Here is a 15,546-nt window from a genome sequence, read left to right as displayed (position 1 = left end):
CAGACCTCCTCCCCTCAGCCTGAGGGAACAGCACCCTCCGCCTTGCGAACGGTAACTGGGCCGCGCACCCGCCGTTCGCTGGCAGGGGAACCGCCCTGCCAGGGCGGAGCGTAGCCGCAGCGGCTACGTGGCAGCATGAACTTTCCTGGGCGGCCAAAACAAAACAAGACACCCCAGACCCTGAGGAAAGCTCTTGTACACTCACCAAACTGGCCCCAGGGGCGGCCGCTCTCCCCGCCCGCTCGGGGGCTGCGCAGGCCCGTCTCCCTCCGCGGCTGGGGGCCGCGCTGCTCCCTGGGAGTTGTAGTCCGGAGGGTTGGAAGCGGGGGGGGGGGGGGGCGCGAACAAACAGGTGCGGTCACTGGGGTTCCTCGCCGGCGCCTCGCTGAGCACAGCTGATTCACCGCAGATTGGCAGAAGGCCAGCCAACCGGGAAACGACATTTCCATTCTCCCGCTGTGGATTGGCTAGCGCCGGCAGCCCGGGGCGGGACCAACAGTGGCGGGACGATTCGGACGGCGGGACATTCCTGGACTCTGACGGGCGCCGGGGAGCGGCCGTTAGGAGCGCGCGCCACTGCCCCTCTTCTTCGCTCCGCGCTGCGGCGTGGCGGTGTCGCGGCCGGGGGCAGCCGCCACACACGGCCGCGCCGGGATTAGGGCTCTTCGCTAAATCCTTTGCTGCGCTGAGGCGGCGGCTTTAGCCCTGAGTCCCCCTCCTCCCCCCGCGGCGACCTGCCCGGCCGAGCCCAGCTAAGCCGCGCTAATCGCAGGCGCCCGGCTCGGCCAGGCCTGCCGGACCTGGGCCCGATCGCGGGCAGCGGTCTGCCCTCGTCTTCCCTCCCCTTCCCCCCTCTCCTTTGCCGGGCGCCGCCATGGAGCCGCGGCAGCCGCGGCCTCGTTACCGCGCCCCGTCCTCACCGCCGGGTCGCGGCGGGTGGGAGAACAAGGGGCTCCGGCGGAAGGCCCCGCCGGGGACCGGGAGCACCGGCGGCTCGGAGGAGGCGGCGGCGGATGGCAGGAAGCCCAAATTCGTAAGTACGAGTCGATCCCAGGCTGCCCCCGTCCCGGGTGGGGCGGTTGCGGCGGGGCTGCCTAAGGTGTGGGCCTGTTGGCGGGGCGCCCCCCCTGCCGGGCCTGTGCCGGGGGGGGCCCGGCGGTGCGGTGGGCCTGGCCGCCCGCCCGGGGCCGCACCGATCTAGGCTGCACCGACCCGGAGCCCCCTGAGAGACAGGGGGCCATGTGGGCGTACGTGGGATACGAAACGGCGCCGTTGACTTCAGCTGGGCTTCAAAGAGCGAGCCAGCTTGCTCCAGCTCGCCGCTTCTCTGCGTGCCTGGAAGGACCTGGCTTCATTTTGCAGCACGTTTTCACATCTGTCCTCTTATTCATAAAACTTTGTCTTACTCGCTGTTTGACAGCTGTATGTGTAAGGGATACAGAACACACTTCTAGCTCTTAAATGATGTTACTTTGAATAGACCTGGATTTTTTTTTTTTTTTTTTTTTTTTTTTTTTTTTTTTAGTTTTTGTAGTATAAAGTGTATTGTGGAAAACGGAGTCTTTGCTTTTAAGGGACATAGTAGTTCTCACTCCTAGCCCTGCTTTTACAAACTTTGGCTAGCACACCAAGAAACTGTGAAACTCGTAATGGCTAATCATTGTCCACAATGTGTCAGCAAGATGTGCTCTAACTAAAAAAACACCCAGAAATGAACAGATTTTGGTTGAACATCAGGACATTTTCAGGTATTAAAGCTTGGACAAACATATTCTGCAGGTCTTGTATCCACCACATGCAGAGCAAATGCATCCCATGGTTATGTTTGTGATACACATGTTAGTGTTTGTTCAGCCAGCTCTGAGCCTACCTGCTCTAAGCTTTATTATGTGCTTGTAAAATAGATACTATAACATACAGTAAATTCTTGATTCTGAGGCATCTTTGTGCAATATTCAGTACTTGAGTGTCTGGCAGTTGAGCGCAGGTTCAAAAAAGTTAGTTTGATATCACTTATTGGCTGTAGGTTGGCCTAACCTATTCTAGAAGGTCATAACTTGCTCCTTGACTTCCTGTTTCCTGGGATCCTGTTCATATTGTGGCTGCACAAACAGATTGCTGTTTGAACCAACTCCTTGTGCTTATTTTTGCATGTTACTAGAATGGGCATATAGGAAAATGTGACCAAGAGCTGTTTGCTTGTCTTCATAAATGTCTGTATCTACTGGGGGTCCGTGCATTTTAGTCATGCAGGTGACACGGCTGGACATGCTTTTGTCTGCCCTGTCTGAAAAGTTGGATAGTGTTACTGTGTATGACTTGATGGTTGGATTATTCCAGTGGTGACTGGGAGACATGGATTTGTGTGTGTTTGAGACTGACAAGAGTGCTGAGTCAAGAGGTTTTACTTACTATTGATATTGTAACTGCTGATTTTTTATGCAGATAAGGTATGCAATAATCTTTTTCCCATAGCTGTTTTAAAACAGAAACAGGGTGTTGCCATCATGTTCATTTTTTTTTCCTGACCATGTGTTAAAATAGAAATACAATAATTTATAGGGAGCACAACCCTGCCAGATATGTGATGCCATTAAGATTTCTCTTAGATGAAGTCTGATTGGTTTTTCAGTGAAAGGAGGCCTTCTCTTTCGTGCAGAGGAGCTTGTTTGGTACATGTGTACGCCTCTCAGACTAGGCAAGAGTGGTTTAGAGCATGTGTGGATGTGGGCATCAGTTGACTGGCTTTTTGAGGTCAGTGTTGATTTTTGAGTCAGCTACAGAAAGTAAAGGTAGTTGAATTTGGGTATCAACTTAGCTTTGTAGGGAATAGGATCATCATGTAGATGTTTGTGGTTTTTTTTTTTTTCATTTTCCTATCCCTGTTCCCCCTGCCCAGGTTCTGAAACTCTTTAACCAAGGATGACAGAGAATATCCTTAATTTATGAGAATGCCTTGCTAAACTGCAGCTTTCGAAAACATTTGACGTTAGATAGTAGCCCTATTTTTCTTTTTTAAGTAGTCTGGTAAAGCAAAGATTTTGGGCTGGGGTGTTGATAGGTGATTGAAGAATGATAGTTCTCCAAACCTGGATTGCTTTCTAGGTATGCCATTAGCTCGCTGAGTGACCTTGTTAACGAAAACCGTAACAAGGAAAACTCTCCAACGCAAATGATAGTTTAGAAAGCTGACATTGGTTTATTACAGCCCTAGGTTCACGGGGGATTTTTCCTCCTAACATGCACACCAAATTACTCAAGGGTACACATTATATAGAGTACTTGCATATTCACAATACCTTACATACTCATTTTCATTCCCGTGTAAGGTTTGGTTACAAGTTTCCCTCTTCTAATACAAATTGTTACACATCCTCAGATAGCACTGCTGAAGTTTTAACTAATGAAGCATGCTCCCCAAGTAGGGGTTTTCCTTCTTTCTGGGGGCTGTTTGAGTTTGGGGGTCATGATCTCCCATGACCACAATTACCTTTGTCCTACTTTCAACTAATTTTCTGTGGGTCGATACACCTTATCAGCTTGTCTCCTCTTGCAGCCAGAATTTTCTCACTTGGAGGCTTCTTTCTGCATAATGTATGTAACAGTGTTCTTTTCACCATCCGTTCTTTGTTTCCCAAGGATGACTCGCGTGCTTAGAAGTCCTTTCATTCATTGGTTTTGATGACTTGAGAAGGTGGGTCAGCTTGACCTAAACTTTGTCCACGTATTTGTTTAACATATAGTTAAACACTAAATTAGAGCTCCATAACTCGGGTGATTAGGCAACAACCTTAAGAAGAATCAGAAGTGAATATTTCTTGAACAGAGTTTAGGATTTTGTCTCTGTCTTAATGTAAACTGCTGTGAGTGGTATAGTTTACAGGTGTGATCTGTGGATTTTAGTGGTTACTCTAGAGCAGCAGGCAGCTCCATGCCATGAAACCTAAGGAGCTTCTGTATGTACTAGACTGCAGCTCAAATCTGTGGCTTGTCCTGGCTAATAGTTTTTGTTGAGAAACATACACAGTACAGGCAGAATTACTTCAGTAGTTGTAGATACTGACCAGCTTCTTTGATTGGGGTAGTTCACTTGAAGGGTAGGATGTTACACTTTTCATTCTGTTGCTTCCTAAATTTCTGCCCTAAGATACTGCAACACAGAATATTTATCACTCGGCTATTAAATCTGAAGTTGGTAAACCCTCCTTCCTATCTTCCTCCTGTTATCTTACAAGACTGGTTTGGTTTTTTTGAGAGCGAGATGGTATATCTTCCCTCAGAAAATGGGGGGATGGATTGAGTGCACCCTCAGTAAGTTTGCAGACAACTCCAAGTTGGGTGGGAGTCTTGATCTGCTGGAGGGCAGGAAGGCTCTGCAGAGGGATCAGGATAGGCTGGACCATCGGCCAAGGTCAATTGTATGAAGTTCAACAAGGAGAAGTGCTGGGTCCTGCACTTGGGTCACAGCAACGCCATGCAATGTTGCAGGCTTGGGGAAATGGCTGGGAAGTTGCTTGGCTAGAAAAAGACCTGGGGGTGCTGGTTGATGGCTGGCTGAACATAAGCCAGCAGGGTGGCCAGGAGGGCCAACAGCATCCTGGCTTGTATCTGAAATGGTGTGGCCAGCAGGACTAGGGAAGAGATTGTCCTCCTGGACTCAGCACTGGTGAGGCCGAACCTCAAATACTGCGTTCAGTTTTGTGCCCCCTCACTGCAAGATGCACAGCAGCGTGTCCAGAGAAGGGTGCTGCAGCGTGTCCAGCAACGGGCAATGAAGCTGGTGAAGGGTCTGGAGCACAAGTCATATGAGGAGTGGCTGAGGGAACTGGGGTTGTTTAGCGTGGAGAGAAGGAAGCTCAAGGGAGACCTTACCGTTCTTTGCAACTACGTGAAAGGTTGTAGTGAGGTGGATGTAGGTCTCTTCTCCCAGATAACTAGTGAAAGGGTAAGTGGAAACAGTCCTGAGTTGTGCCAGGGACAGTTTAGACCTGATATTAGGAATAATTCCTTCACTGAAAAAGGTGCTGAAGCATTGGAACAGGCTGCCCAGGGAAGTGGTCAAGTCCCTGTCCCTGGAGGTATTTTTAAGATGTGTGGATGTGGTGCTCTAAGGACATGTTTTTAGTGGTGGACTTGACAGCGTTAGGTTACGGTTGGACTTCATGATATTAAAAGTCTTTTCCAACCCAAATGATTCTGTTCTGTCTGTGTTGAGTTGTTTGCATCTAACTCTTACTGTACTAAATGTTGAATATAATTTTGTTACTTCAATTAGTTTTGTGTCAGAATACATAAAACTTCCCTCACCCCTTTGAATTTTCTGCAATCCAGTCTTAGATATAGGTTGTAGCCTTTTCTGTGCCTGGGTTACTTGCAGTGCCATACTTCTTCATGTCACCTGAGTTTTTTCTGATCTTTTGTATGTTTCTCAAATGTAGATGAATCTGTCTGTTATATTCAGTGAACTCAAGTCATCCAGATTGTATTAGTTTAATTTTCCTCAGTGTGGAAGGCCTAAAAAGAAGTTGCAGATTGGACCCTTCCAATCAATGCAACATACTGATCTGTCACAGCAGATAAGCTAATCTGAAAGATTGCTTGATTCCCTGACAGACCTCGAGGTGAAATTGGATTGCCGGTTGTCAAAGTTGACATCATTAATATGTACCTCCTTTTTTAATTTTTTTTTTTTTAATCTTCCAGAGAAAATTCTTGTTTAGCAGGAGGAAAATCTGTCTTTAAAACCTAGTTCATTTGGAGGGAGGAGGAAGAGTCTTTGGGCTAAACAGTTGTAGTGGTTGATTCCAATCAAATTTCATCTTGAAGTACTGCCTTTCAGAGTAAACTAACTTCTCAGATGACGTGAATGAGTTGTAAGCCTCCGTTCCCTCTGTTCTTTTACAGAATTGTTAAAAACTTTTTTTTTTTTTTTTTTTTTTAATAAAGAGTGATGGTTAATTTTGAAGGATATACCAGCTTGACTTTGTTTAGCATGTCCAAGGTTTTGCAAGAGTGGAACCCTTAAAAGGGTGAAAGATATTCTATGGTACTGTGGTACTTCAGTTTATTGAAAGCTCTTACCTTCACCCTTGAGGTTTAGGACTTGGTAAAAAGAGGAAATGAATTGAAGGATGGCAGAGGTGATACCTGTTTTCTATGTGTACATTGACTGGGCAAGAAACTTGAAATCTGCTCATGGTGGTGGTGGGTGTTGTAAAAAGCTGTTGTTTGCCACTTCCTCCCCTTGGGGGTGTGTGTGTGTGTGTGTGTATGTGTTGGGTTTTTTTTTTGTGTGTTTTTTTTGTTTGGTTTTTTTTTTTTTCTCCTTAGAAATATTTGGATATTATGTAAGTGAGTGGTAGAATATGTGATTTTTAATTGCACTTCACTGAGAGTACATCTTGTAGATGCTAGTCCTCAAAAGATCAACTCCAAATTCTAGCTCAAGGTAAAGGTGTTTCTGTTAATTTCAGTGTACTATGACCTGTCTTCAGTGACTTTCACATTATGGTTTTGATTAAATTCTTTATGAAATGTATGAGTCAAGGAAGCTTTCTTGTTTGCATCTATCTGTTAAAAATAGATAAATTAACATTTGCATTTAACAGTGTCTGTAAATCAAAGAAACATGTAGTTAAGAGCAAAAGCACTTCCATTTCTCTGGCATAGAGTAGAAAGGTAAGATCGATCTGTGTCAATATCTTTAATTACAAAGTGACTGAATTATTGCTGCAGTTATGCTGCAGTGTAAGACCTTGAATTTAAATTAGCGTTTTAAAGAAATGATTGTTGAACAGATGTTACCTAAAACACTTTATTGCAGCTTTGTAAAACTGTGAATTCCTCATGCTGTTATTTTTGTTGGCATGAATTAACACTGTGGGTTATGATATTAAATTTTAGTGCTCTGTTCTGGCACTTTGTTATATAATCTTACCTGTAAGCACCAATTTTGAGTTTAACTCATCAATGTCTAAATAATATCGCTGTGTAGAAACTGTCATGTTAAGATAATTTTGCCTCAATTGCTTTTCAGACTGCTTTCCAAGCAACAGAAAGTGTGTGATAAAGCCATTAAATAAATGCTGAAGTAGTATATTGGAAATTAAAAGTAGGTAATTCTGTGGGGTTATACAGCAGTTTCCAAATTGCGCTTACAGATGGAGATAGCAAAATTACTGAGGAAATATGGCAAAGGAGATCCTAAAGTAAGAGCATTCACTGTAGTCATCCAAGTCACATCACTTCCAAGTCTACAGGTTTCCTTGTAATCCCTGCTTTTGTCTTCTGGTTGTGTTTCTGCTAGAGAAAAGCCTTTGGGGAAAAAACAGCTAGTGTTGAATCTTTTTGGTGATAGAATTAATGGTAGTGTGTGATGAGTTCTTTCTCATTTTCTAATTTAAAAAGGTACAGAGGGGATTATGTGTTTATATGTACATCCTTGGTTTTCATTTATCTGGTTTCAGCATTCAGGCTGAAGTTGGCCAGTTTTTCTAAAACTCACTGCATCTTGCTTAAAATGATCCTTTTTTCTTTTTTCTTTTTTCTTTTTTCTTTTTTTTTCTTATAGCTCTAAGATCTTAATATATCAAAGGCACTGCATATGTATGTGGTGGTTTGGAGAGTGTGTTATATGTGGTTTTGTTGCTTTGTTTTCTTCTGCAAAGGAGATAAAAATGGAGACCCCCAAGAGGATTTAGATACCAGGCTGTGGGATTTTTTAGGTTTTGTAAATGGAAGCGCTTCAGTGTGGTGGAGAACGTGGAGGACATTCATGCTGAAATTCTTTTTTAGCTTCCTGTGATCCTGTTACTTCGCATGCCTAAAACTCCTTTCATATCGGGAGTGTATGGCTGGGTACTTGTCTCTGTCCTGATTCTAGTTATGATCAACAAATCAGACTTTGTCTGCCTCTCTGGCATACCAACAATGTCCATCCCTACCAGGCATGGTCTGAGTTCATGTACCAAACATGCTGGTTTGATTCCGAAAGTCAGACAAGCAATGTCACTCTGTGTTTATGTGATGGTGAAAAGAGCACTTGCGGAGAATTTAGATGCAGCCATTTTGCTAGAGTGCCAAAACTTTTTTAGATGATACGGACTATACCCTATATTGTACTAGGGTATTGTTCATTGTGCCCAAGTCACACTGAGTTGTGGTGCTGGTGGAAAAAATGCTGAAGTCATGAGACCAGAACCCCATGTGAGAAGGTGGCATTCTGCTGAATTCTGGTCCTGTTTGCTGGGACTACTTGTACCACTTTTAGATAGAATTAGGTTTATCAGTGTGCATATGCAAAGATAGAGAAATGAATATAATGACATAAAAGACCCAACTAGTACTGTTGATTGAATTAAGTGGCATTTCTCATTTCTTTGTTTTATTTCACTCTGTCTGCTGGGAATGGACTGGGGTAATTACGTAGACAATGACTCAACCTGTTAAACTCTGTCTTGCAGATTAACTTTCAATATATGCTACTGTTCGTATATGCAACATAAAACCATCATCTTGTGTATGACAATAAGGCTTTATACAGTGAATATGTGAATATGTGAATATGAAGCCAAATAGCATTTGGCTTACTTTCCCTAGCTGAGTGGTGCAGAAGTTGCATCACATGTGGCTTCATAATATATGACCTTTTCAAGAGACACAGTACTCTTTCTGTTTTGTGAGTAGTAGTCTTGTTGCTGTGCATGTGTTGTGAACCTCAGTTGTGTTCTGTTGTACCTTGCGGTGTCTAAGGCTGTCAGTATCTTCAACGTTTTTGAGATCCGGCCTTTTGACAGCTTATCAAGAAAACTGTAAAATACACTGAATGTATGTTTAGGTCCTGTGTCCAATGAAATCAGTTATTTATCAATATGCTTGAGGGATGTAATCTTCAATAAGAGTTAATTCTATTTCAGATTGCTTGCTTTCTTCAAAAATTATACATCTATACACTTCTTTTTAATTGTGACTTAGCTTTAAATAAACTGCTTCTACTGAATTGCAAAACAAAATGTCATCTTCCTCTGTGTCCCAGACTAAAAACTAAGCTACCCTGGAAAATGTAACTTCAAAATGTTAGCTGTTTATAAATATGTTTCTATAGCTGAAGACTAAGTAATGGTGATACTTCTGCTTTTCCAACTGTAGATGCTACTGATAAATCTGGACTTCTGAAGTATCCTAATTAACTCCTTAATCTCTTCATGATTTTGTATCTCTTTGACTAGAAAACTGGATATTGATGTACTTAAAAACAAATTAAAGATATTTTAAGTATTGAGTATCTACTTTCTACATGATAAACAGACTAGAGCAGGGGTCCTCAAACTTTTTAAACAGAGGGCCGGCGCGCGGATGAAGTGGCAGGCAGTCATCTGCAGCTGCTTGGTTTCCCCCCCCAACCCCCGGCGGGGTGGGGGGGTGGGGGGCGGGGGGGTCTGTAAATACCGGGGGCCGGATTGAGGACCCTGGGGGGCCATATCTGGCCCGCGGTCCATAGTTTGAGGACCCCTGGACTAGAGGAATACTCGTACGTAGCTCCTCTGTTCTCAAAGCAATAATTTTATTAGTCTGAAGTAGTTCATAGAAGACACAGAATAGCATATTAGTGTTTTAATCCATTGCAAAGCAGTATTCTGTAAGATTATATAATGTTTTTAGCAGTAACAGAATACTACAGGAATATTACTTAACCCAGATATATTTACTTGCAGCCCTATATTTAAGTCCACCTGTTCACTTGAGCAGAATGTCTTATGTGAACTGATATATCCAGGCCTGAAAATTATGTTCCTGTGCTATTAACATGCTCCAACTTATACCTAACTGTGGTCTAGTTATTTTTCCCCCTCATTAGAAATGTGTTTGTCTTGTTTGTTTGGCCTGGCAAGAATGAAAATATGCTCCTGTCCTTCAGTCACAGCACCCATCTAATGCTGTTAAAAGACCCATTGTGGTAAAATTTACTTATTTCTTGTGTTGGTATTTTTCTTTTTTTAAAGATTACCTGCAGTGTCCCACATCTCTGTATCTTTGAATACTGCGTAAGACCAGGAAAGCTGGCAACTGTTTTACGTTGCACAGCCTTGTCAGAAGATAAGGACTCGGTGAGGGAGAAGGGAAAAAGTTCTCATGTTTTAACCAGCTCTTTTGACTGAGAGATATTATAACATAAAATTCCGGAGTAAGTCTTTTGAGATGTCTTACTGCAAGTCAGATAGCCCTTTAATATTAGAGTGTGAAAAGATCTGAACATTAATTGTAGTCTGATTGAAGTTTCTCCTCCTTTATAAAGAAATCTCCAAATATGTCACCAGTGTTAATAGATGAGTGCTTTTTAAGTAGGTTCACTTCCTTGTAGCAGACCCCACAACATTGTCTGAAAGAGGTCGTCTTATGCTGGTGTTTTTAGACTCCTGTACGGTAGGTAGCCAGTAAGATGAAGACTTAAAAGACTTACATGTTATATAGAGCTTTTTGTACTATTATGGTGTTCTTAATTGGTTGCGTGGTATTTCCCCTCCAATTAGTCAGATGACCTGGGTCATTGAGGTGTTCTGATCTACAAAATGAGGAACTTTTCACCCTTTACCACAGTAAATTCCATTGCTGAATTTCACAGGTTAATTGAAAGGTACAACACTGGCTTGAACTATCCCATTAACTTTTGCCTTTTTCAAAGAACAAAGCCAGAATCTGAAAAATATTGCCTTGACTCCATGGATGATGTTGGTGTCTTGTACAGAGCAGTTGCGGAACACCCAGCTTCTGTTCCTAAGTGGAAGTGAACCTGATGTTGTGCTTCCTGTGCCTGTGCTGTGGCATGCGCATGCGTTTGACATGAATCTTGAAGTTCCAGATCAAAGCATGTAATGCAGAACATTTTCATTCTAATCAGATTACTCTGTCTCTTATAAGCCACGTTAGAGGAGCTTCACAGTGGTATCTGTACATTGCTTAAGGCATAATGATTTAAGTCATGTGTATGAAAAAGGAATAAATTTTTATGTTCTTTGCTACTAAGTTGCAGTGTAAGACCATATGTTTGTTTTTTCTCCTGCAGCTTTGATCATTTAAGGATAGAGGTACTACATCAACAACTTGCTAAATGTGAAGTTGTGAGCTCTTGCAAATGACAGAAACTAACACTCATGCTGTCTTTGTAGCTATTTAGCAGAATGTGAAGAACATGTCATAAAGCCTAGCTCCACAGCTGTGTGGGACTACTCCTGCAGCAAAACACCAATGGGAAGACTGGGATACAGATTTTCAGTCTCCTGACTGGACTGAAATACTTTCATTTTGTTGTTGTTTAGCTATTTATTAAAAATCCTCATCTATTAGAACATGGAATGGGATTGTCATAAAAGTTCAGTACTGACCTAGCTTCTTTTTTTTTTTCTTTTTTTGAATTTTTGATGGTAGCACTTACACTATGCCACTGAGTGTTTTCCTCACATGTCACTTACTGTTTTTTAATTTCATAGCCATTCATCAGATGCTTCTTCCTCAGTTTTTTTGACAAAATTCAGAGTAGAGCTGTCATGGGCTAACATTTTACTTAAGACAAATTGTTCTTCAATTCTGAGGGTCAAGCCAGGAAAGATGTCATAAGAAATGATGCCTAAGTGTGAAGACTTGGTGAAGACAAAGCAAGAGTTTCCAAATCTGATTAATTTGGATATAGTCATTGACAATTTTTGTGGCTGCTGCCAAGCTTTGTATACTAGGCAGTGAGAGGAGTCTAAGAAATAGAAGAGTTCATCTCACTAAGTATGTGACTTCACATTCTTCCCATTTCCCTGTCAAGTCTGTTCTCAGCCTCTTCATAAAAATGATAAATGGGATCTCTGCAATGCTGACTCATCACCACTGTTCTTCAGTGCTGCTCTTTGGTTTTGTGCAAGAGCTGTGTGTCTTAGTGCTTGCAGTGTTTGTAAATGTGCCGTGGAGAGCAGAAGAGTTGGTTCAGTAACTGTTGTTTCACACAGCAAGTGATCATCTATAGAATTTTGGAAGTCATTAATAATAAATGCTTATGTCAGTTTCTACTCATGACTTCATGCTGTGCTTCTTCACGTAGAGGGTAGTCAACAGTCTTGATTGTTTGAATGTTGCAACTTGGCAGCTAGTTTTGAACTGCTGGGGAACTCCATGTTCTTCTATTGATTTTAGAATCTGGATTGATTCCTTGATGGTTTGCTCCCAGACATTTTGAGAAGACACAAGTATAGTAGCTGAATTATGAACATGTCTTCTTTTGTAGTATATTTAGCTATAAAATATAAAAAAACACAACTCATTTCAAACTGTGCTTGATTTATATTTTTCTGCTATTATTCTGCCTAAGGATAAGATTACAGGTTTGTTTGTTTGGGTTTTTTTTTTTTATCTACACTGTACTCCCTGTGTAACTTGGTGTGTACTGTAAGCCAGCAAAGTACAGCTTGCCAAGACATTTATTACTTCAAGTGGCATGATTCAACACAGTTTAACTCGCAACTTATTTTGAATAACAGCAACTATAACTGAGACTTGCTTTTTTTTTGTTTGGTTTTTTTTTACTGCACAATTGTGACATAACGGGTTTCCTGTTTGATTTACAGCACTTAAATATCAAGACACTGACAGATGATGTGGTAAGACAACTTAAGTTTTGCTTTGGCTGTGCTAAGCTAATAAACTTATTGCTAATGCAGTACAAATAACCTTATTAATACAAAAACTGTCTTAATTGTGAAGTTAATTTAGTTCATTAGCAAAGTCTCACTAAACTTAATTATTTGTAACAGTGGGAGAAGCAAAAATCTATGGTTGACTTTGAAGTATGTTCTAATCATGGCTAAATGAGCTTGACAGGTAATTGTGTCAATTTACATGCAATATAGTTAAGATATCTGATCATGTGTTTAATGCTAAAGTTACTTAGGCTGCATGGCTAGCTTAAAATGCTATGTTTAACAAACTAACAGCTGCTTGTAATAATTATTAATGGATTGAAACAATGTTAGGTATATTCAGTGTCATGGGAACACTTCAGAACTTTCTCTTGAACAGCTGATGAGTTTCTGTATCACAAAGCAGATTTTTTTTTTTCTTGCTGTTGAAGTTACCTATTTCATTGTCTGTACTATTCTTTTGTAGGTAAGGATAGTTTTTCTTAAAATGGATCATTTTACAAGGTCCTTGAATTTACCTAGGAAGTACGCATCTAAAGATCTGCTGTAAAGACTTCAGTGCTGTACAGAGTTCTTGCTGAAGTACATTTGTGTGTGAGTGCTTAAGTGTAGAGAGTTTTATGCTGGACAGCATGCAACACACTTGTGCCAAGAAACACTGCTGTTTCCTAGCTTAGGAACCAAAGGTCTGGTTATTCTTGATTAGGTATGTGAAGTTAGTAGCGTTGAGCATAATGCCTCCACTTATCATTCCTAGATTGACTTAAATCACCTGTTGCTATTTCTTTAGCAGAATTTCATGGGCTGGAAATGGTTATTAAAAAATTTGAGTCTGATGGGTTGATAATACAACCTTCATTCTATAAGCTTTATCTCGGAGAGCTGAGGAAATGTTCACAGTTCTATCAAAGCAAAAGTATTTTTTGGTAACCAGAACTTAATTTTGGTCGTGTTATGTAAGGGTATAGCTGTTTGTGTGCTGTGGTGTGGGTGTGGTTTGCTGTGGTGTTTTTTTTTTTTTTTTTTTTGTTAAAGAGGCTAGCTCACTGCCTTATTGTAGTTGTCCTTTCCTTAGCCTATTGGACTTGTCTAACTTGTAACGGTAACCACTATAAGTCAGTAGGTTTATTGCATATGTTGGAATACAGACAAAGAAGTTCCGCTAGTAAGCTACTACAGCTCTGTAGTAAGCTGTCGTCTTTGCAACTCCTTAAATTTCTCAGAGCACACTGAGAGGCCCCTTCACAGACTAAAGGAACATCATCTGTAAAATAATATCGAATTGTCCATAAATATATATTTTTAAAGGGAAATGACAGCCGTTTAGTAAAAGGCCAACAGTAATAAAACCCAGCCAACCAACCAACAAAGCAAACAACCGCCCAAAAGCAAAAAAATAACTCACCGCCCCCCCCCCCCAAGAAAAAAAAGGTAAAAAAGAAAACACCATAAAACTAAAAAGCAGTGGCATATGCTTTTAAAGGTGGGTATTTTGTTCATTAGCCACTTCATCTTTATCTTGGAACCAAGGGTATGCTTTCCTTCTGAGTTTTTTATTGGTTTAGTCTTTCTGTGTCTGATTCTGGGAAACTGCTAATAATACTAAGTATGTGAGTCCTAGGCAACTTAAAGGTGGCTCAGAACAGAGTAGTTCTGACTTTTCATACCAAGCATAAAAACTGGCAAAGGTATTTTCTCCAAATTCCTCTTGTGACAATGGGGGACAATGTAGTAAGAGAAGATTAAGAAATTGAAGGTTTAAGATTATTTTGTAATATATTATTTCCTTTTTTTCTCATGGGCAATCATTTGCATGTTAACTTGTTCTCTGTTGCATTATACTTTGTAAAATATTTGTATTTTATTACACTCAGTCTGTTTCTTACGAATACAGTATTGTTTAGTGGTGACCAGGGACTTTTTAATTTAGATAAGTTAGCAATATTTTGAGTCTAAAATGCAGACTGCTTTTCAGGATTTGAATTGTATTGGATTGTTCCTGACAATTCATTAGCATCTCTACTTCTAAGTGACAAATCCCCATTAAATTCAGAAACACCTTGATTTTAAGCAGTCAACACATGCTTCTTTGAGCTTGTTTGTTTACAAACTAGAAAGACAGGAATCTTATTCCACAGAGGAATGGCAAGTAGGTGTCTGAGAAATTATCTACCTGCACGATCACTGTGGAAGCAAGCTTGTTTTGTATTTCAGGTGCTCCACGTGCCAACAAATGGTTTGTAAGGCTCATAAAGTTTAAAAAACCTGCATATTAACGTATTTTATTACAAAGATACTTTATGTAGACAAAAATGAAATGTATACTAAAACTCCTTATAACATGAAGGTATTTTGACTGATTTCATAGCAATGCTGTAAAGATAAGGAAGGCTGTATAATTTCCAGTATGTAGAGAAACAAGATTTGGAGTGAAATCTGTTCTACACATTTAAGATGTGACTCTGCACAGACCTAGGCTCTGTAACTTTTGTTTTTCTGCCATTAGTTAAATGATTTGCTCTCAAGAAAGGTGAAATAAATCTCTGGGAGATAGAGTGTATTACGAATAAGAAGTCATCTAATGAAAGGGATTCTTCTGTGTTTCTTGGTTTATTCAAGTCTTTCTTGTACTAAAAGCTCTGCTGATACCAGTGGAATTTCTCATATAGTAAGAAGTTAATCTTGTAAAGCAATTTGACTGTCAAAGAAAGAATATACTTTTTTAAATCTTCTGGAGCTTCAAGGAAGAAAAAGATTTTTAAGAGGCCTTTGACTTGGAATCATTGAAAGTAACTTCTTTGATCTTACGTGAAGTATTTTTGCTTGTAAGGGTAAATAGTGTTTTCCCTTTACTTACAAAAATACTGAA

The 15,546-nt window shown here is 40.9% G+C and overlaps 2 protein-coding genes across 4 annotated transcripts in view; one reads left to right on the top strand and one right to left on the bottom strand.

The window, feature by feature from the left end:
* The window catches only part of LOC308059208 (uncharacterized protein), a gene marked incomplete at its 5' end in the record, with an annotated part of 52,581 nt that extends 52,132 nt beyond the window's left edge, over positions 1-449 (bottom strand). For 2 of the 3 annotated variants that reach the window (XM_080376196.1, XM_080376197.1), the window contains one exon: positions 206-449. In XM_080376196.1, the coding sequence (XP_080232322.1) occupies positions 206-449 (244 nt within the window). The remainder of the gene's footprint in view (positions 1-205) is intronic. The other variant, XR_013926169.1, reaches the window with a different exon arrangement.
* A 58-nt stretch (positions 450-507) lies between these two features.
* DIAPH3 (diaphanous related formin 3) overlaps positions 508-15,546 on the top strand; it is a 254,448-nt gene continuing 239,409 nt past the window's right edge. Inside the window, exons 1-2 of the mRNA XM_080376190.1 lie at positions 508-1,033; positions 12,606-12,638. Of these exons, the coding sequence (XP_080232316.1) occupies positions 875-1,033; positions 12,606-12,638 (192 nt within the window). The 5' untranslated portion in view covers positions 508-874. The remainder of the gene's footprint in view (positions 1,034-12,605; positions 12,639-15,546) is intronic.

The sequence above is a fragment of the Falco punctatus genome (genome assembly GCF_963210335.1).
Source record: "Falco punctatus genome assembly, chromosome: 2".
Classification (NCBI taxonomy): Eukaryota; Metazoa; Chordata; class Aves; order Falconiformes; family Falconidae; genus Falco; species Falco punctatus.
This window is presented reverse-complemented; position numbering and strand designations above follow the sequence as displayed.